This window comes from Mercenaria mercenaria, chromosome 13, assembly GCF_021730395.1.
Source record: "Mercenaria mercenaria strain notata chromosome 13, MADL_Memer_1, whole genome shotgun sequence".
Taxonomy (NCBI): Eukaryota; Metazoa; Mollusca; class Bivalvia; order Venerida; family Veneridae; genus Mercenaria; species Mercenaria mercenaria.
This window is the reverse complement of record NC_069373.1, coordinates 21,614,964-21,636,844: the sequence shown is the minus strand read 5'-3', so window position 1 is coordinate 21,636,844 and position 21,881 is coordinate 21,614,964. Positions and strand designations below refer to the sequence as shown.

The window sequence follows — 21,881 nt, the reverse complement described above, 5'->3', positions numbered from 1 at the left end:
AACTAGACCTTCCTGAGTTTATTGTCTGATCTGAAATAGTTCAACGTTAAAACGCTTTGATGTTTAAACACTTGGGCAAAGGTCTGCATTGTTCAATTCCTGCATATCAGAAAACAGAACCATGGTAAATCAAATGGTAAACCACATGAAGGTCATGATTATTGCAAATAGTAGATCACAATGGAACTGAATTGATTTTAAAGGGAGTGAACTGTTACGTTGTAAAAGCAGAGGCAATTCATTTATTTGCCTGTATTTTCAGTACAAAATTCATACCTCTTGAAAGCTATATTCTTTAAATACATGTATGTAGAATTTATTTCAGTATTTAGCATTGCCTGGTGGAGTAGAAGGGAACATCATGTTAGCAGACTGGAGACAGCCTGGACATTACACCAGTGTTAGCCAGTTTCCTCGTGTCCCGAGTATTGGTATTGAAAAAGTTGACAGTGATTACATGAACTATCAAAGGATGAATGATGAAAGTTTCCTTGATTATGGTGATGATGGTGATTATGGTTTTGGTGGTGAAAATGATGATAAAGATGGAAGTGATGTGAATGATGAGAGCAGCAACAAAAGGAAATTAGGAAGTGTACGAGGAACAAGAGGGAGAGGGAGGCCAAGAGGCCGGGGGACTAGGGGTACAGGAAGGGGTGTGCGAAAACTGAGTGGAAACTCAAGTGTGAGAGGAAGGGGTAGGGGCTCAGTAAGAGGAACTAGAAGGAAAAGAGGCCGACCAGTGTTGAGAAGTGCAATAGGTAGGGGTACAAAAAGTCGTGGTGCTTCTGTTGGGTTTGTTAAATCAAAAGCAGATAAAAAAGACGAGAGTCCATCCAAGTTTAGTACATTAAGGACTGGGAGTAGAGGATGTAAAATTGGTTTTTATTCTTTAAAATACAAAAAACCTAGACAAACTAGTGAGAATGTTGTTAAAAGTAGTGCAAAAGAAGTTGTAAAAAGGGGTCGCGGAAGGCCAGTAAAACGTGCTTTGCACAATAGTATGATCAAAACTCGTTCCTCAGTTGACAAGGATGTTTCTGGTGCTAGTTCTTCTACAGATCAAAAGGGTAAACGCGGAAAGCAGAATGTAAGAAGTGGAAGAGGAAACATTCGGAGACGTAAACCAGTTAGAAAACTGGCTGACAGTGAAAAGCAGCAAGAAGACGTGATTGTCATTGATTGAAGTTGAAATCAGATGTTTGCTTTTTCTCATCTGAAATGTTAAAAATACAAGAATAGTGTCATTGAACGGTACCTTTTGAAAAAAAAAAGTTATGTTGTACGTTAGATAAAAAAAAAATGCATACATTTGTATCATCTACTGAAAAATGTTTACAGTATGCATGCATACTAACATTGTTGAATTATGGTATTAGTGATTTGTATACAGTTACATGATGACTTCAGTCACTGTTTCCAGAGGAATACATTTTTGTATATGGGAAAGAGGTTTTGCTATAAAAGTAAAAGAAAAATTACACTGCATATAAATAAGATATTCTTGCCCTTTTCTCTGGCTTTAGTTTTCAGATATCATAATTCTTAATATTTTTAGTATTAAATGTTTTTGAAATTTTATTTGTCTCATGTTTATAAATTTGTAGAAATTTATTTGGAGGTATACAAATTAGTGAAAGTTATTGCCAAGTAAAATGAATTGTTGGGCTTACAAACTCGTGAGTAATTCTTGTGGTGCATTGACAGATTTGAGGTAATAAAAAGTGTTATCGCTATATTCTGTAAAAACTACCGTAGTAGTAATAGGCAAGAAGTCAGTTTTGTAAACATAACTACTGTCAGTGGGGGAGGCATGCACTTTTCTACAAAAGCATCTTCTAGTTTAATCATACATTGAAGCAAACAAATATTCTCTATGTTTGTAAGTGTACATGTACAGAGCCTGTTGCTACGGAGATGTAAATTTGAAAGATTTAAGTAAATGCAGAAAAAAATATCTGTCATTGTAGGCTTGTGAAATTTTATCACTTTATAATAATTATACAGTAACTGTTGAAACTCGGTATTTCTATTTCCAAGGGATCGAGCGTTTTACTTCTAATAAAATGATATTTTGTGTAGCTGTTTTTGGGAGACGACTTGCAAATATCTTCAAGATAGCCAAAATTTTGGGATGATCGAGTTTGAGATATATGAAGTTTTAAATGTACTATGTTTTGAGTGTGTGACTATGTGGACTTTGTTGTACCAGCAGGTACAGATGATAGGGATATATCTTACTGTTAAAGACCCCCCACAGAATACCTTTGTGTTTTCATGTTGGTAATTTTTACATGATTATATCAGAAAATTGAGAAATACATGTTACATTTAGTTACAAATTGACATATCAAGTGTAGTGTAGACCACACTTTGTTTCTACAGTGTAAGATCATTATCTATGTTTAGGGAACTACTTGAAAGAGACTGACTGAACAAATTAGCAAGTTTGAAAACACATGATCATTTTCTACTGGGGAGTGGGAGGAATAAAGGTTGGGGCCACCTATACCCTTTTGTTGAGAAAATTTGTAGTTTCCAGAAGTTCTTAAAGGATTGCAGTGAAGTTTTATTTATACCAAAAAGTGTATTTATATATATATTTGTTTCTTAGGCAGAGGTGGGCGATATAAAACCTTCATTCCCCCCCCCTCCTCTTGCAGATATTACTCACTCCGGTTAGCTCTAGTTTATATTGTTGTATATTATCAAGTTATGTATAGATCTAAATCTTTTTATATTGTCTTTGAATCAGTCTTTGTGTATATGACTTTCATTTAAGATTCAAGTAATGTGCTAAATGTATGAAAGAGTCGTGCATCCTTGTCTCAATCTATAGAATATTAGATAGAAAGAAGTAGCCAGTCATGTGTTCAATAATATCTAAGAAGAGAACTGCTTCAGGGAAGACAGGATACAAAACAGCTTTAAACAATATCAAACTAACTTAACCTGTGAATTAAAAGTTCTCCACACTTAGCAGTAGCATTTTAGATTTAGCATTTTTACACACTGTTAAAATATTATTTTGTTGTTTGTAACAAGAATTTCATAATAAAAACCAGTATTATTCTGTTGTGATGACATAAATTGTAAAATATTCAGCAAGTTGTTCTTCACACATTATTATGATTATAAGTCCATTATTGTCCTTTCACTGGAGGGGACCTATGGTTTGTGCCCCATCAGTACCTCAGTCACACGAAGTAGGATCCTGCAATCACTTTAGTACAAGATATTTTTTCATGAAACCTTTAGTACAAGATATTTTTTCATGAAACCTTTAGTACAAGATATTTTTTCATGAAACTTGGTACATGGATAGATGGCCTCCTTGGCCAAATGGTGAAGGTCACTGACTCCAGATCACTTGTCCGCACCAATGTGGGTTTGAGCCTCGCTCAGGGCATTGAATTCTTCATGTGAGAAATCTATCCAGCTGGCTTATGGAAGGTTGGTGGTTCTACCTGGGTGCTCATCCAAGATGAAATAATGCAGGGAGGGGCACCTAGGGTCTTCCTCCACCATCATAAGCTGGAAAGTTGCCATATAACATAAAATTGTGTTGATGTGATGTTAAACCCAACGAAAACAAAAAACAACATTGTCTATTTGTCTGTCCTATCAGTCACAAATTGTGCATTCTGCAACAACTGTTGAAAGTACAAGAGATTTTTTCATGAAACCTTGGACCTAGAAGGCATTCTGCAGAATATGCATATCTTATTTTGTCCCTTTGTACATCTGTTTGTCCCTCTGTCTGTTCATCCATCAGCCACAAAAGATAGATCCTCCAATCGTTGCTTATAGATTGTGGTTTATTTAGAGAATATGCAGGTCCTTCAGTATGGAAGATGTGGTTCTTACAGCAGCATATATGACTAATGCACCTTCCTATAGGGGACTTTTATTGCTGGGCAATAGTCTTGTTGTTCGAGTTGTTTCATTTTGAAATTATTTCTAATTCACCAGAGCACAACATGTTTATGGTAAGGTGTTGTGATCGCTCGTTGTCCAGCATTTTCTTCAAACAACATCCTCTGAAATATTGATGAAACTTGGCCTGGATATTCCTTAGGTCATCCTCCTTCAAAGATGTTCAAATGGTTCCACTTTGTCACACATACTGGTAACCAGAACTTTATTTAGGGTGAGCTATAATAAGTATAGTTTCATGGTCTGGCATCCGTCGTCCATTGTCCATGAACTTGCAAGGAATTTTTTTTAAACATCTGCAATTGCTGGTCAGAATTACACAAAACTTTGCTTACTTCATCGTGGAATGGATTTTGCCCAACTTTCTCACAATGATTACACTTGGCCCCTTTTAGGTCCATCAGAGCTAAAAATGAACTTTAAATGACTTCTTCTCATGAAAAATTTGAATGGTCTTCACCAACCTTGGTCTATAGCATCATTTTATGGTCCTCTTTCAGATTTGTTTAAACAGGAACAGTTGGCCCATTTAAAGGCACTGGACTGCAGCCAGTTTGTATGTTCCTCTCTTCAGTTTGGCCCCATTTACAACTTCTCAACAACTATATGATGGATTGTCACCAAACTTGGCCTGTAGTATGCTTGCAAGGACCTCTCAAAATGCATGAAAATAACTGAATTGGGTTACTCAGATTTCTTCAAAATATTCTAATTGAAAATAAATATATACAAAGAAAAATTTTGAAAGTTAAGAATATTAAAATACTGCGAAATAATGTGAGGTCATATTGACTACCTGCAAGTGTTGCTAACGGCCGTATCGAAGTGCTCCCACATTTTCATCTTTCTCTTGTGACATAAATACCTAGATTAGTTTCCACTGGTGCTGATATTTTTATGACGGAATTCCTGTTCTTTTAATGCCTGTATTGTAGGTAGACTTGTGTATATGGTGACAGTAATACACATTTATATTGGCATGATCAGTTCATTGTTAATATTAAGTTGACTTGGTCTGTATTGGCCTTGTAATGAAATTAGTGGTTTGATCTGTAAATTGTTGGCGCTTACCCGTGGACTGAATCAGATTGCTACATGCCTGGCAATCTTCAGCCCTATATTGCTCTGTGGAAAACTCTGAAAATCTTCATCTCTAAATCTGCAGGTAAATTTTCAAAATAATCTGACAAAAAAGTTTCTTGTTACACATGTAAGAGCTGTGAATCTCTGGTGAGTGCTAAAGTGTCATCATGACCCTCTTTTTTTATGCCCCCCTTCAAAGAAGGACGGGTATATTGTTTTGCAGATGTCTGTTGGTCGGTCGGTCGGAATGTAGACCAATCCGTTTCCGGATGATAACTCAAGAACGCTTGGGCCTAGGATCATGAAAGTTGATAGGGAGGTTGGTCATCACCAGCAGATGACCCCTATTGATTTTGAGGTCTGTATGTCAAAGGTCAAGGTCACAGTGACCCTGAATAGTAAAACGGTTTCCGGATGATAACTCAAGAACACTTGGACCTAGGATCATGAAAGTTCATAGGGAGATGACCAGCAGATGACCCCTATTGATTTTGAGGTCAGTATGTCAAAGGTCACAGTGACCAGGAACAGTAAAATGGTTTCCAGGCAATAACTGGAGAATGCTTGGGCCTAGTATCAGGAAAATTGATAGTTAGGTTGGCCATGACCAGCAGATGACCCCTATTGATTTTGAGGTCATTAGGTCAAAGGTCAAGGTCACATTGGCCAGGAACAGTTAAATGGTTTCTGATCTTCTTGTCCAAAACCTTTGATATTTGGTATGTAGCAAAATCTAGTGGTCCTCTACCAAGATTGTTCAGATTATTTCCCTGGGTTCAAATATGGCCCCACCCCTGGGGTCACATGGTTTATATAGACTTATATAGGAAAAAACTTTGAAAAACCTCTTGTCCAAAACCACAGGGCCTAGGGCTTTGATATTTTGTATATGACATCATCTAGTGGTCCTCTACTAAGATTTTTCAAATTATTCCACAGGGGTCAAATATGGCTCCGCCCTGGGGGTCACATGGTTTACATAGACTTATATAGGGAAAAACTTTGAAAATCTTCTTGTCCAAATCACAAAGACTATGGCTTTGATATTTTGTAATGTAGCATCATTTAGTGGTTCTCTACCAAGTTTGTTCAAATTATCCCTCTAGGGCCCTGCCCCAGGGGTCATATGGTTCATATAGACTTATATAAGGAAAACCTTAGAATCTTCATGTCCATAACTTACATCATTCAAATTTGGACCACATGTATAGTTTTGAGTGGCAAGATGAACCTTGACATAAGTTGACCTTGATCTTGACCTAGTGACCTACTTTCACATTTCTGTAGCTACAGCCTTCAAATTTGGACCACATGCATAGGTTTGTGTACCGAAAAAAACTTTGACCTTGTTACTGACCTAGTGACCTACTTTCACATTTTTGAAGGTACAGGCTTCAAATTTGGACCACATGCATAGTTTTTTGTTCCAAAATAAAATTTGACATTGATTTTGACCTAGTGACCTACTTTCACATTTCTCAAGCTACAGCCTTCAAATTTGAACCACAAGCATAGTTTTGTGTACTGAAATGAACTTTGATCTTGAGATTGACCTAGTGACCTACTTTCACATTTCTGAAGGTACAGGCTTCAAATTTGGACCACTTGCATAGTTTTGTGTTCCCAAATAAAATTTGACCTTGATTTTGACCTAGTGACCTACTTTCACAATTCTCAAGCTACAGCCTTCAAATCTGAACCACATGCATAGTTTTGTGTACCAAAATGAACTTTGATCTTGAGATTGACCTACTGACCTACTTTCACATTTCTGAAGCTAGAGGCTTCAAATTCCGACCTCATGCATATTTTTGTGTTCTGAATTGAAATTTGACATTGATTTTATCTTATTACCTACTTTCACATTTCTCAAGCTACAGCCTCCAAATTTGAAGCACATGCATAGTTCTGTCTACTGAAATGAACTTTGACCTTGAAATTGATCTAGTGACCTGCTTTCACATTTCTCAAGCCACAGCTTTCAAATTTGGACCACATACACATTGTTTTTTACCGAAATGAAATTTGACCTTGATTTTGACCTTGAGCTAGTCTCGAAATTTAGAACATTCAAAAATGGCTCAGTGGGTGGCACCAAGATCACTCTGTAATCTCTTGTTAGGTTATTAGGTTAAAGGTCAAAGTCAGATTAAACCAGAATGGTAGAACTTTTGTTTACAGTGAGCATATAATTTCTGTTCCTTGTGCAATTACTGAATGCATCAAGGGGGGCATTTCGTGTTCGACGAGCTCTTGTTCTGTTTTTCCTTTACACTGTTCAATTAGTTTAGTTTTTCACACATCTGAATACAATTTCTAGTCTATATTTTCTCTTGTAGTTTTGTTTGTTTACTTTATATTATTAATGTTGTAAAATAATACAGATTCTGAATTGAGAATACTGAATAAATATTTTCATAATTTTATGTTTTACAGTTTACCTTTTTAATCCTCACTATATTAGTCTTAAGCTGCTGTGTATTTGAACCTTGGCAGTGATCATAAAGTTGGCTTGATTCTGTACCCCGATTTTGCCTAATTTGTTTTTGTTTCAGTTGAGCTAGTTGCTTGCATATCAATTCTGTATGCCTGCAGGACACGCTGAATGGCCCAAACAAAGCATAATGGCAAGTTTCTGTGTACTGATCACACTGGAAAAGATTTCTCTCAATTACTGAAAAACACGGCCAACAATCTTCAAACTTCATAGGATGATTGCCTGTTGTCAGTAGAATCTGACCACTATTATTTTGTGACCTGTCAGCAGGGTAGTCACAATGACCTCTAGACTGAAAAAGGTTTCCGAAACAGTCAACTTCTAACCTGGTCTACTGACCTATGAAGTCTATGAAGACTGAACATTATTTATTGACCGGAAGCTAAAGGTCTCTTGACAAACTGACAGTGGATAAAACAATATACCCCTCTTCTACAAAGAAGGACATAAATATTACAAAAGTTGATAAATACAAATTAGTCATTCTTAAATTAGGTGATTTCATAACAATCCAATGCCAACATGAAATCACTTAAAAAATAGCATAACAACAGTAAGTTCCTCATAATATTATTAAGCAACTTTTGTTGATTTACAGAAAACACAAAACATCCAATTTCTTGAAGAAATATGTAAAAACAAGAGCTGTCACTTATGGTGACAAATGCCCCCGCAGCACCTTGACCTTTGACCTGGTGACCCCAAAGTCAGTAGGGGTGGTGTACTCAATAAGTACTATCAGCATGTGAAGTTTGAAGGTCCCGGGTGAAGTGGTTCGCATGTAAAGTGCCTCCATGCAAAAAGTTAACGGTGACCCCTGTGACCTTGACCTTTGACCTGGTGACCCCAAAGTCAGTAGGGGTGGTGTACTCAATAAGTACTATCAGCATGTGAAGTTTGAAGGTCCCGGGTGAAGTGGTTCGCATGTAAAGTGCCTTCATGCAAAAAGTTAACGTTGGCCCCTGTGACCTTGACCTTTGACCTGGTGATTCCAAAGTCAGTAGGGTTGGTGTACTCAATAAGTACTATCAGCAGGTGAAGTTTGAAGGTCTTGGGTGCAGTGGTTCGTGAGTAAAGTGCCTTCATGCAAAAAGTTAACGTTGGCCCCTGTGACCTTGACCTGGTGATCCCAAAGTCAGTAGGGGTGTTGTACTCAATAAGTACTATCAGCATATGAAGTTTGAAGGTCCTGGGTGCAGTGGTTTGCGATTAAAGTGCCTACATGCAAAAAGTTAACGTTGGCCCCTGTGACCTTGACCTTTGACCTGGTGACTCCAAAGTCAGTAGGGGTGGTGTACTCAGTAAGTACTATCAGCATGTGAAGTTTGAAGGTCCTGGGTGCAGTGGTTCGCGAGTAAAGTGCCTTCATGCAAAAAGTTAACGTTGGTCCCTGTGACCTTGACCTTTGACCTGGTGACCCCAAAGTCAGTAGGGGTGGTGTACTCAATAAGTACTATCAGCATGTGAAGTTTGAAGGTCCTGGGTGCAGTGGTTCGCGAGTAAAGTGCCTTCATGCAAAAAGTTAACGTTGGCCCCTGTAACCTTGACCTTTGACCTGGTGATCCCAAAGTCAGTAGGGGTGTTGTACTCAATAAGTACTATCAGCAGGTGAAGTCTGAAGGTCCTGGATGCAGTGGTTCACGAGTAAAAATCCTTCATGCAAAAAGTTACCGTTGTGACGAACTAACGAACGAACGGACGGACAGTTGAAAACTAATATGCCTCCCTTCGGGGGCATAAAAATACCCGGTAGTTACACAACATCTATAACAAAGTCTACCTGAATATATATGTCAACATATCAATACTTAACATACAATACAACAATTTTCAAAGGACAACATGTAAATATATACTGGATTTTATCTAGTCCTAAAATTTCATATATCATACTGGGAGAAGATTTTGTTAATTATTTGCATACATTTAATGAAGTTGCAGAAAGCTGACCTTCTATAGAATAGTTACTAATTTTCTCATGAACATGAAAAATATTACTTAAGGTAGTTCTGCATGTTTGAGGAACCACAAGTAATGGCATAACATCAATTTCAATTTTTTGTCTGTAGGGAGTACACCCTTAAGAATGAGATCTGGTCTATCTACTAATATTTTGTTACAATGACAAAAATTATAACTGAAATGGTGAATAAGAAGTATACATGTACAATTACTTTTGAAATATACTAGTTACTTATTGAGCAATTTTTCTTAATTTCATCTAATTCAAGGGACATAACTTTAGAATGACAAATACTATCCGGTTGATTATAAAACTTGGCCAAGATAACATGCCCATAAACATTCTGATGAAGTTTGGTGAATAATGGATAGGAATTGATTAAGTGATTAAGCGAACACTTATTTTCACAATTTTAAGTAAGAATGGCATTGAATTCTCTTAGCGACACCAACTAAAAAGAAACATGCATGACAACCCTGCTGGGGAATAGAGGTAATAAATAATGAGTATTATAAAAATAATATTGACATACAAAGTATCAGTGTCTGCACGGAAGACTGTCTTTAGACTTAAGCTGATTAATGGCCCTAGGTCGCTCACCTGAGTAACACACCATAACAGGGTAAACATGTTCTACCTAGTGATTTCATGGAGACAAATATTCTGACCAATTTTCATTAAGATCGGACCAAAAATCGTGGCCTCTAGAGTGTAAACAAGCATTTTCTTTGATTTGACCAAGTGACCTAGTTTTTTACCCCACATGTCCCAGATTCAAACTTCCAAAATTTCATGAAAACAAACATTCTGACAAAGTTTCGGGAAGATTGGAGCAAAAATATGCCCCCCTGGGTGTAAACAAGCTTATTCTTTGATTTGACCATGTGACCTAGGTTTTGACCACACATGACCCAGATAAAAATTCATTCGATATTTCATGCAGACGAACATTCTGACCAAGTTTCATGCACATCTAAAGAACAAGATTGTTAACAAGCTTTTCCTTTGGTTTGATCAGGTGACCTAGTTTTTGATCCCATATGACCCAGTTTCGAACTTGGCCTAGGGATCATCACAGGGTTCAAGCTGGCCCAGAAAAATTGGGAGAAGTGACTTCTCCCTCCAGTGAATATAGGGAGAAGTTTTCTCAGATTAGGGAGAAGTGAGGCTTCGGGTCAAAATAATCATTAATTACACCGTTTATTACCATTTTGATGGTACGACACAAAGGAATAACATTAAGATTAACATTCTGAGCAAGTTTCATGAAGATAGGATCATAAATATGGCCTCAAGAGTGTTAACAAGCTTTTCCTTTGATTTGACCGTATGACCCAGTTTTGAACTTGGCCTAGAAATCATCAAGATAAACACTGACCAAATTTCATAAAGATATGGTCATAAATGTGGCCTCTAAGTTGTTAACAAGCTTTTCCTTTGGTTTGACCTGATGACCTAGTTTTTGACCCAACATGACCCAGTTTCGATCCTCAAGATAATCATTCTGTGTAAGTTTGATCAAATCAAAGCATAAATGAAACCTCTATATGACTGAAAGGGTCAAAATAGATTTTGCCCCTTTCAGGGACAGTAACTCTAGAACTCCTGATGGAATCTTAAGGGGCCATAACTCTGGAACCCAAAATGGGACCTGGCCAGTTTTCGAAAGGAACCGAGATCTGCCAATACAAGTTGTGTGCAAGTTTGATTTAAGTTGATTGCAAAATGTGGTCTCTATCATGTTCACAAGCCAAAAATAGCAAATTTTGCCCTTTAGGGGGCCATAACTCTGGAACCCATGATGGGATCTGGCCAGTTTTCGAAAGGAACTGAGATATTATGCCAATACAAGTTAAGTGCAAGTCTGATTAAAATTGATTGCAAAATGTGGTCTCTATCGTGTTCATAAGAAATTGTGAACGGACCCACGGACGGATGACAGACAAAATATGATCACAAAAGCTCACCCTGTCACTACATGACAGGTGAGCTTAAAAGAGGACCAAAATGCCCCATATCGCTCACCTAAAACTAGAAGATCTCGTACCAAATATTACCTTGATTTTATTCAAACAAATATTCTGACCATACTTAATGCAGATCTGGCAAAGTCTATGTTTTTAATTTGTAACCTTAGTAATTTTTTACCAAAGATGATCAAGTTTCCACTTTGACATAAGCTGTATAAAAAAGACATTCTGACAAGGTTTCATGGAGATCAAGAATAAAATGTGTCCTCTTAGTATGTAAAAGTGTTTTTCTATTATTTGATTTAGTGACTTGTTGTTGTCGTTTTTTTAGCTGACCTAGTTTCATTGTTAACTTATATTTCTTAAAGATAAACAGTGTCAAAGTTCCATTAATATCATGTAAAATATGAGATCAATAGTGTAAACTTGATGTGTGTCCATAGGAAACAGGTGCCCCCACTCCTGTCACTGTACATAGTTTTATGACTAAAGGTTTAATATTTTTTAAGATTTTTGCAACACAAACTTTTTAGAACTTAGCCTAGCTGAGTACAATCCCAAGGAGAACACCTGATACAAAACTTCATAGGCTATATAATAAAACAATCCTCAAATGTTTTATGACTCTAGGTCAAGTACATTTTGACATACATGCATCACAAACCTTTATTTTTTGACTAAGTCAAGGGCCATAACTCTGGTCTTGCAAAGTGAAAAAAAAACTCAGGTGCACAAATTCACATGCTGGATAATATTCCTATATGATTTCATTACTCTAAGAGATTTTCTTAAGATATATGTCACTTTAAGTACAGAATATGGCATAGAGTAACTAATTAGCTTTTATATTGTCAACTTGGTCAACTCCATCATTTTGGACTGAACCGAATACTGGCTAAATCAAACTAGAACTTTTAAAAAATTACTTAAAACACAATGTTAACTTTTTGTTTGGGATTTCTATCAGTCAAACCAGAGTTCTGGCCCTTGAAAAGTCAAAAATATTCATAATGGGCATACAAGTATGTTACAAATGTATTTGTATCTCGAAAAGTATTTGAGTTGGTGATAAAACATTAGAGGATTGTTATATAGCATGTGAAGCTGTGCACCTGGTGTTCTTTTTTGAGATTTCTTCAGCTAGACCAGAGTTATGGTCCTTAACTTTGAGAAAAATACAAATAGAGTGCTTTAAAGTTTGTGTTGCATACATCTAAAAATATTTTACCTAGAGCCATGAACCATGTAGGAATAATATTCTGCATGTGAATTTGTGCACTTGAGATTTTTTTTTATATTTCACTGTGAAAGAGTTGTGGCTTTTGACTTAGTCCAAAATATGCAAAAAAAAAAAACCACCTCAAGTGACATAATTATTGATCAATAACACATGCTGTAGACGTGGTCTGTATGACTCTGAATCTGACCAAGTTCTAGTATGCCCAAGTCAAATAAAAAATTGCAGATTTTGGATTTACTTGATTGCGTGTTTTAATATGCATTATTCTGATTGTGCATTTATGCAAATAGGCAACTTATCTATTACCCAGCGGTCTACAGTGTTCAAAAAGTTTTGTTTGATTTTATCTAGTTCATGACCCCAAATGGCCCAGTTTCAATCTTAGCTTAAATTTCATAGCCAGAGACAGTAATACATGTAGGTTTCATATAGCTGGCCTCTACAGTGTAAACATTTTTTGGGGGTTTTTCTTTTATTTGAGCTGATGATCAAGATGCCAGATGCCCAGTTTTGAACCTAACCTAATTTTGATAGAGACACATTCTGATAAAGTTTCACACAGATCATGAAGGAAATATGGTCTACTGAGTGCTAACAACGTTTTTCTAAGATATGACAAACTTACAAAGTGACCTTGTTTTTGACTCAGTTTTAAAAATTTCATTTAAACAGACATTCAAAGTTCCATATGGCTCAGATAGATACATGTACCTGGTAATATCACCTCTATAGAGTGTTAACAAGGTTTTTTCTGTAACTGACTTATCGTCTAGAATCATTCTGACCAAATTTTATTAAGACTGACCAAAACAAAATACTGTAATCTCTAAAATGCCAATGTTCAGTGAAATTGTTTATGACCAATGACTAATACCGATGGACATGAAGGTATCACAACAGTTCACCTTGAGTAATTCGCAGTGTTACATTCAGCCACTGATATTAAAAAATTTCGTAAGAAAACTAGACACACAATCAAACTGAATCAGTATTCTCCAAAGTTTATATGTCCTGATGCTTTGGCATGTTCTTGGGCTTCTTTTTGTCCAATAAGATTTTTCTGGCATATGAGACATTTGAGCGTAAACTTTCCAACATCTGTATATTGCCGAGATGCTTTTGCTTCATTAGCTATCTCCATGGCTTGGGCAAGAACACTTTCGTCTTTGGTGGAAAATATTGTTTTGATTTCCTCTCCAGGAATTAATGGTTCCATTATAAGAGGGTCATAATGAATACCATCATAAATCACTAGAACACGTTTAGAATAATTCATGTCTTCGCCAAACCTGTCGATTCTTCCTGTTTGAGTATCAACCACATCAATTTCAACATCGTAATACTTGGACAAAATCGAGATCTCAATAGCCCCTCCCCATGACTCCTTGTTCATTATCCATTTACAATAATTTGCATTACTTTTTCCAAGAAACGCCTCATTGTACATACCTGGGTCACTCATTACAATGCCTGCTATAAGTTCTCTCATTTGTGGAGCAGCTGTTAAATCCACAGAGCCTCCATTCATCACACAGTCAACACTGGTAAACAAGCACGAGTTATCAGCTGGTACAACTTTTCTCATTAACATGCCCCCTGAATTTGTAATCTGATCCTGAATGTCTTTATCAACCTGCTCTATTCGACGTTTTCTCAGGGATGAGTCTTCCTCAACAATAAGCGTATCACCTGACCTGAAGGGGAGGGATGACAATTCTTTACTTTCTGAACTGAGATCTATTACTTTTGGGGGATAACCTTGTCTAACTTTGATACAATCCTTTGGAATTTTTGTAGCCTCACATATCAACTCTTTAAGTTTTCCAATACTTGAAGACAAAGTCAATCCGGTCAGGTAATGCTGACCTGCCTTGGACTGACAACGTAGGTGCAATGCCATTGTTTCTACAAAAAAGAGACACACATAATTATTAGGAATAATATCAGAATATATTGACTACCGGTATTTATAAAACAAGAACTCGTAAAACACGAAATGCCCCCCTTGATGCATTCAGTAATCTGTTTTAATTTTCATAGGGTCATCTGCTGGTCATGACCAACCTCCCTATCAACTTTTTTATCCTAGGTCAAAGAGTTCTTGAGTAATCATCAGGAAACAGTTTAACTGTTCCCTGTGACCTTGACCTTTAACCTACTGATCTCAAAATCAGTTGGGGTCATCTGCTGGTCATGATCAATTTACCTATTAAGTTTTGCGATCATTGGCCCAATTTTAAGTGTACTCAAGTTAACATCTGGAAATCATTTAACTGTTCCGGGTCACTGTGACCTTAACCTCTGACCTACTGATCAATCTCAAAATCAATAGGGGTCATCTTCTGATCATGACCAACCTCCCTATTAACTTTTCTGATCATTGGCCCAAGCGTTCTCAAGTAATCGTCCAGAAATCATTTAACTGTTCTGGGTCACTGTGACCTTGACCTTTGACCTACTGACCTTGAAATATTAAGGGTCATCTGCTGGTCATGACTGACCTCCCAATCAACTTTCATATTCCTAGGCCAAAGTGTTCTCAAGTTTTTGTCCAGAAATGATTTCACTGTTCTGGGTCACTGTGACTTTGACCTACTGATATAAAAATTAATAGGGGTCATCTGCTGGTCATGACCAACCTCCCTATCAACTTTTCTGATCCTAGGCCCAAGCGTACCTTCTTGAGTTATCAGCAAGAAAGGGTTTAACAGTTAACTGTTCCCTATGACCTTTAACCTACTGATCTCAAAATCAACAAGGGTCATCTGCTTTTCATGTCCAACCTCCCTAATAACATTCATGATCCTATGCCCAAGCTTACTGAGTTATCATTCCGAAACCAATTAGTCTACGGACAGACCGCCCAACATCTGCAATATAGATCTAACCCTCCTTCCTCGAATAAATATCAACAAATAGCTATAAAAATAAACAGATCGGCAACTTGAAAGGTATACTGGTATAGAGCAAATCTCCCCAAAATATCGCAACAACTGAATGAGATCTCGTTGTAGTAAGCGTATGTTGATTTTATCACAATTGATCAAGTTGGCAAATGATTTGAAATAATATAACTTTCTAGCAGATCATTTGTTATAATGAAAATGGTGCTTTTTTAAATTTTATTAGTATTTTCTACATGGGGAAAGAATGAATTTATGATTGGAAGTCTGAGAAATCAACAGTTGTCATTTCAAAAACGGACTCGATTCAGTTTATTACGCACCAGCCGTACTGCCAGTTTTATACTTCAGTAAGCGTCTGTTGATTTGATCATGATTAATCAAGTCAGCAAATGCTTTGAAATAACATAACGCGCTAGTTTAACAAGAGATGACGCTAGATTATCTCCAGTTGCCATTCTGTGTATTTTATAGTTCTTTGATATCAATAAAAATAATAAATCTACTCTGATATCTGTACTGTATCAATTTAGGCAGTGGCTACGATTACGGTACCGTAATCCTAGCCTCCGGTTCTAGGATTACGGAAGATCCGTATTCCTAGTCAACCCTATGAGGACAGGCTAGGATTACGGAAATATGTAAGGACATGCATAAATGATGTTTTAAACTTACATATTTCACTGAAAATAGCGATTTTTTCATGCCTACCATGTTATGTGTATTTTGTGTTATTGATCCGCCATTTTGGGTTAGTATAAACTTAAATGATATATTAATGGCTGCACAGTAACATTCAGTATAGAGATATGAGGGTTAAATTAAAAAAAAAAAAAATATTCTATACTTAAAATTTTATGAGATCAGTTTGTTTGTCACTCGAGTTTTCCACGAAAAAAAAAAAAGGCGAAATCAATGCCCGTATTTATATGTTTTTCTTTCCAAAACCATACTAAATGGTTTTTTTTTTATTTATTTATTTATTTATTTACATGTATTTATTTATTTATTTATTTTTGAAATTGACAGACAAACGTGGTTTATATTCTTAATGTCAGATAGCTCAAAACGATTTAAAAAAAAAATATTTCATACTTTAAATTTTATGATTTGATTTTGCCTATCACTTTAGATTTCCGTGCAAATAGAATCGGGCAAAATCAACACCTGTATTTACGACAGGCATGAAAAATCGCTGTTTTAAGTGAAATAAGTAAGTTTACAACATCATTTATGCATGTTCTAACAGATACTTGATGCCTGTTACATACTTCTGTAATCCTAGCCTATCCTCATAGGATTGTCTAGGAATACGGAACTTCCGTAATCCGAGAATCGAAGGCTAGGATTACGGTACTGTAATCGTAGCCACTGCCATCAATTTAATCACTGTTATTTCCTTGCATTTTATCCTTTCATTAAAAATATATTTAAAATGAAGTTAAAATAACCAACAACTTTTTACACTGCGACAGAAATTAGAAAACGGTATCAACGTCCATTTCCATAATAGCTCGAGAATACGGATGTTAGTCAAAACGTCCCCTAGTCAAAACACCCCCCATTTTGGTCAAAACGTCCCCCTTTTCTGGTCAAGACACCCCCCTTCCAAAAATTACCAGGTCAAAACACCCCCCTTAAAAATTATATATTTAAATACATAGATAATGTGTTATAACAGGAACAGATTACAATAAAGGTGTTTAATTCAATCAAGAGATTCTGTATGTATTGAACTGATTAGTAAAAACAAATGAGAAATAAATGATAAATATTTATTTACAAGTACCAGAGTTAAAAGACAGACAGACAGATTTCTTAATTACTACCCAAGTATACATTTACATATACAATATGGGGATTTTCTAATAAAGTTATTCATAACAGTATATATCCAGCAGTAAACATAAAGATAGATGCACAAGTTTAAACAATATCAAATTCAAGCGTTAATGATGTCATACATGATCAAAATTTGCTACAGATGCCTGATGGTGGGGGAATTCATATATTTTTCTGATCAAATATTCAATGTATTAAAGTTACATATTAAGGCGTCATTATCAATTATAAAGAAAGAAAAAAACAGATTGGTGTTTATTGCAGCAAGCATATTGAAGTTTCAACATTCTAAAATACGTTTGAGATGGTCATTTTGTCAAACAAGATGATTTTAATCATTTTACAAGAAATCTCGATATAATGAAGAAATATGGGCCGTTCCATGAGGAAATCTGTATTAGTGACAAAAAATCAAAATTAAGATAACAAAATATTCTACCGACAGCTATTGTTCATTGTAATATTTGGGCTCATCACTATGATTTGACTTCAAACTTTTAATACTTTAAATATAAAATAATTTAATAAAAATGCTTTTTTAATTATAAATACATATATCTATGCTACATTTTTGACAACTTTTCTAGGATGGCAGTCTGGCACAGACCTGAGACGGTTGAACCAGAGGGCTGGTGACTCTCCGCCATTCTGTGTCCTGACAAAGGTGTTGTTCGAAGAAGCAGAGGAATCAGGGAATTCGGTAAGGTTGGTGTCGGAGTTGGGCTTACTGTAGGATGCAGCGGGAAAAGTATAGGTCCATGCAAACCAGGGTATTCGCAGCTTGGGACAGGTGATTATGTTCATACTATTAGTACCTATTTAACTGTCTTGATAAAAATGTTTCTGAATTTTTTCCAGCAACAGCATCATAAGAGATGTTTTTCAGAAAGTTATTTATAGTTTGTGTAAAAAGGTATTATTATTTATAGTTTGTGTAAAAAGGTATTAACATTCTTTTCAGTCATATCATTCTCTTACTATATTTTTTCAGCTACTTATGCACAATTTGTGATTTCTATCTCTTATAAATATTTCTTATATGTCTTTTACAGCTACCGCGCAGGGGGTATGTCTGCGAGTTCCTACCTAAAAACGATGAACAGTGAATTAATAGTGTGATATGTTAGTAAATATGCAGTTGTGACTGTTCTGATGTTGTATTAATGTTTTATAAATAAAGTTATAACTCTGATCAGGATTTTGTTCATTCTACACAAATTTTGATTGTATAGAAGAAAAGATTTTCCCTTCACAAATGTTCACACCTTATTACTGGTGATTAATGGGTTTATGACACCTATTAATATTAAGCCCAGAGCTCAATTATGGAATAACCATGTATAGTTGATAGGGCTGTCATCGATAGAAACGATATCGATGTATCAACGATATTTTTTAATCGATCGATTATCGATTCCTATTTTCAAAAATCGATATTTTACAGAGAGAAAAAACTATCAAGAAAAACCCTCAAACCCTCAAAAACAACCGAAGTTCACAAAGTTGTAAGTTTGGAAAAATGCAAAAGAGGAGTGAAGGCAAAATAAAAATGGAAGATGTTATTAATTTTTATTTATTTCTTTTATTTCATACAGTAAATATAAATTCAACACAATCAAACAGAATATGAAAAGTAGGCAATAAAACTAAAAATAGCATTTACAGAAAGGTATATAGTAAGCATATGAACAAATAGGTTGTTAATCTAACTTAATAATCGATATATCAATGTATCGTCGATATTTGTCCTCTGATATATCGGTATCGTCGATATGCCTAAGACCCAATCAATGACAGCCCTAATAGTTGATAGGTGTTGACTGCATTATTTTAGGTGCTAATAAATCAATTTTGTATTATGACATGCACAGACACTTGGGGGTCAGCACCCCTCCCCTCCCATGTCGCCCCTGACAACCCTCAGTCAATATATTTTTGTTTTTTAAAACTAACTGAGTACATGTCTTGATCATCCAACGACTTCTGTTACCATTTCAACATGTTTGAAAAATTCCCATACTCTATCAATGCTCAAAAAAACTAAAGACAACTTACTTCGCAATGTAAACACGATTTTCTTGTCCAAGGAATAGGAGAATAGATCCCAGCTTGCTGTTGAGCAGTCAAATTTACTACGCAGAGCCGGGACACAGACGATATCGTTAGTGGTTAAAATAAAAATACTTGCTTAGAGAGTCAACTGCCGCGATGGTCGAGATAGTACAGACGCTGGTTCTGAAAGAATTTTTTGGGCAGGGCCACGGGTTCGCTCCGCGCTTCGGGCATTCTTTTTTTCTTTTTTTTTAATATAATATTTTCATTTTCTTTTTAAACACTATATTCTCAAGATATAAAAAAAAAATATTTTAAAAAAGAAAAAAAAGATAGCCCATAGCGCGGAGCGAACCCGGAGCCGTGCCCAAAAATCAGCTCACAGAACGAGCGTCTGTACTCTCTCGGCCACCGCAGCAGTTGACGTCATGAGCGAGTATTTTTATTTTAACCGCTAACGATATTGTCTGTGTCCCGGCTCTGTCTAATAAATTTGACATCAAGCTGGGATCTATTCTCCTATTCCTTGGACAAGCTATTTTGTGTTGAAAACGCTCGGAGTAAGTTGTCTTTAGTTTTTCTGAGCATTGATAGTATATGGGAGATTTTTTAAACATATTGAAATGGTAACAGAAGTTGTTGTATGATCAAGACATGTGCTCAGTTTGATTTAAAAAGTGAAAATATATTGGTTGGAAGGTTGGCAGGGGCGGATTGGGAGGGGGGACAGGTTCTGATCCCCAAGTGTCTGTGATGACATGTATGTGAAAGAGTCATACAAAGTCTTGGGGGTGAAACGTCTGGAATTCGTCGAGAACATTATGACGTCGGGATTCATGGGTAGCTGGCCCTATGAGCAAAGAGAATGCTCAGATTCAGAGTAACGAGAAAGAGTCATACAAACAATCTGCACCAAGTTTGACACATATAATTTGAAGGAAAACATTTAATAAAAACTTTATAACCTCAACATGTATAGACATCTATATGCACAGAATCCGGTTGTCTTCTGCATCTGTGTTCGTAAAACGTCATCCAATTATGTGTACCTTTAGCAGTGCTAGTTGCCGGTTTCTGACGGTCTGTATCTGTACACATTTGAGGTTGCGAATAAAAAAACATGATGCAACGCGAGTGTACCGCACGTCGTCTCACTAAAAAGAGACAAGACGAAAAAAAAAAAATGAAGCGGTACAAAAGCGATCAGCAAGATTTATCACATCAAATTACAACTTTGACCTAGAAAGCATGACTGGGATCTTAAACGATTTAAAGTTAAAACATCTAAAGGAAAGAAGGAAACAGAGTCGTCTTATTTTACTTTGTAAAGGTTAAAATAACACCGCGTCAGTACCAGTGGACCATCTAGTTAAATCTATACGTGTTACTGAGAACAAACATGAGGAACATTTTAACATTATGTCTGCTAGGACATACGTTTATAAGTACAGTTTCATACCTAACACGCTACGCGATTGGAATTCACTACCATGCGATCTCATTCAGAGCTACAGGACCTCAGAATATCCTGTGGATTCATTTATCAGAAGTATTAAAAAGTTGGATTAATTATAAGCTCCAAACATTTGGCGCAGGCGCGGTGAGAAAACGTTGATGAGATGTGTCACCGTAAAACATCAAGATCAAATAGAAAAAAGTGGAAACTTCACAGGTCGCTCAACACGGCAAAAACGAAATTGTTGCAGGCTCGGTTTGATCGAGCCTGTTCATGGACGGTAGTGGAAATTCATGCTACCGTCCACGCCCTCTAGCCCCGGGTTGAGCAGAACTCAACATTTACACATGCTAAAAGTACAAAAAGCAATTTAGTGACATCCGCAGATGTATTCAAACGGCGGTGAACATGGAACCTTCAACGATACACGTGTTGAGGCGTGTAATTCTATGAAGAGCGGCGTTTGGTCCCCAGATAAAGTAAAGGGTTTGCCCCAAACGAGAAAACAATGGGCAGAACTAAACAAAAAGGAATTTAGGAAGGGAATCAGACGGATTTTAGCGATAAAGAAGCGACACTGAAAATTACCAGTCATTCTTGCTTCTATTACAGTGTGCTTCCGAGAAATCTACCCTTTTATTTTATGCTCTTCAGTGAAATACTGAAATTTATCAGTGAAATAAAATATCATTTTATTTTTCACTGGTACGGAACTGCACTTGAATGCGAATAATATAATTTATAAACGATAGAAAATTCCTTGCAAAATGTTCTTCAGTACATGTATAGATGTATGAAAATGATAACAGGATCATAAATATTTACATTCTATCATAATAAAATGTAAAAGAAATCAGGAAACGTAATCACGGGTATGAAACGTTGCCTGCGGCACAAAATGTGCCGCACTGAAATGAAGGCATCGGGCTTCCGACGGCG

General features: G+C 36.3%; 2 protein-coding genes across 4 annotated transcripts in view; one reads left to right on the top strand and one right to left on the bottom strand.

Annotated features, from left to right (window-relative positions):
• The window catches only part of LOC123529430 (dentin sialophosphoprotein-like), a 36,902-nt gene extending 29,460 nt beyond the window's left edge, over positions 1-7,442 (top strand). For 2 of the 3 annotated variants that reach the window (XM_045309758.2, XM_045309756.2), the window contains one exon: positions 326-7,442. In XM_045309758.2, coding sequence (XP_045165693.2) covers positions 326-1,186 — 861 coding nt within the window. In that variant the 3' untranslated portion in view covers positions 1,187-7,442. The remainder of the gene's footprint in view (positions 1-325) is intronic. The other variant, XR_006682138.2, reaches the window with a different exon arrangement.
• A 6,022-nt stretch (positions 7,443-13,464) lies between these two features.
• On the bottom strand, positions 13,465-20,579 carry LOC123529431 (ubiquitin thioesterase OTU1-like). Its single transcript, XM_045309759.2, has 2 exons — positions 20,452-20,579; positions 13,465-14,594 (listed from the first exon to the last, which is right to left on the bottom strand). The coding sequence occupies exon 2, from the start codon at positions 14,587-14,589 to the stop codon at positions 13,675-13,677; it is 915 nt and encodes a 304-aa protein (XP_045165694.1). The 5' UTR covers positions 14,590-14,594; positions 20,452-20,579; the 3' UTR covers positions 13,465-13,674.
• Positions 20,580-21,881: the final 1,302 nt, after the last annotated feature.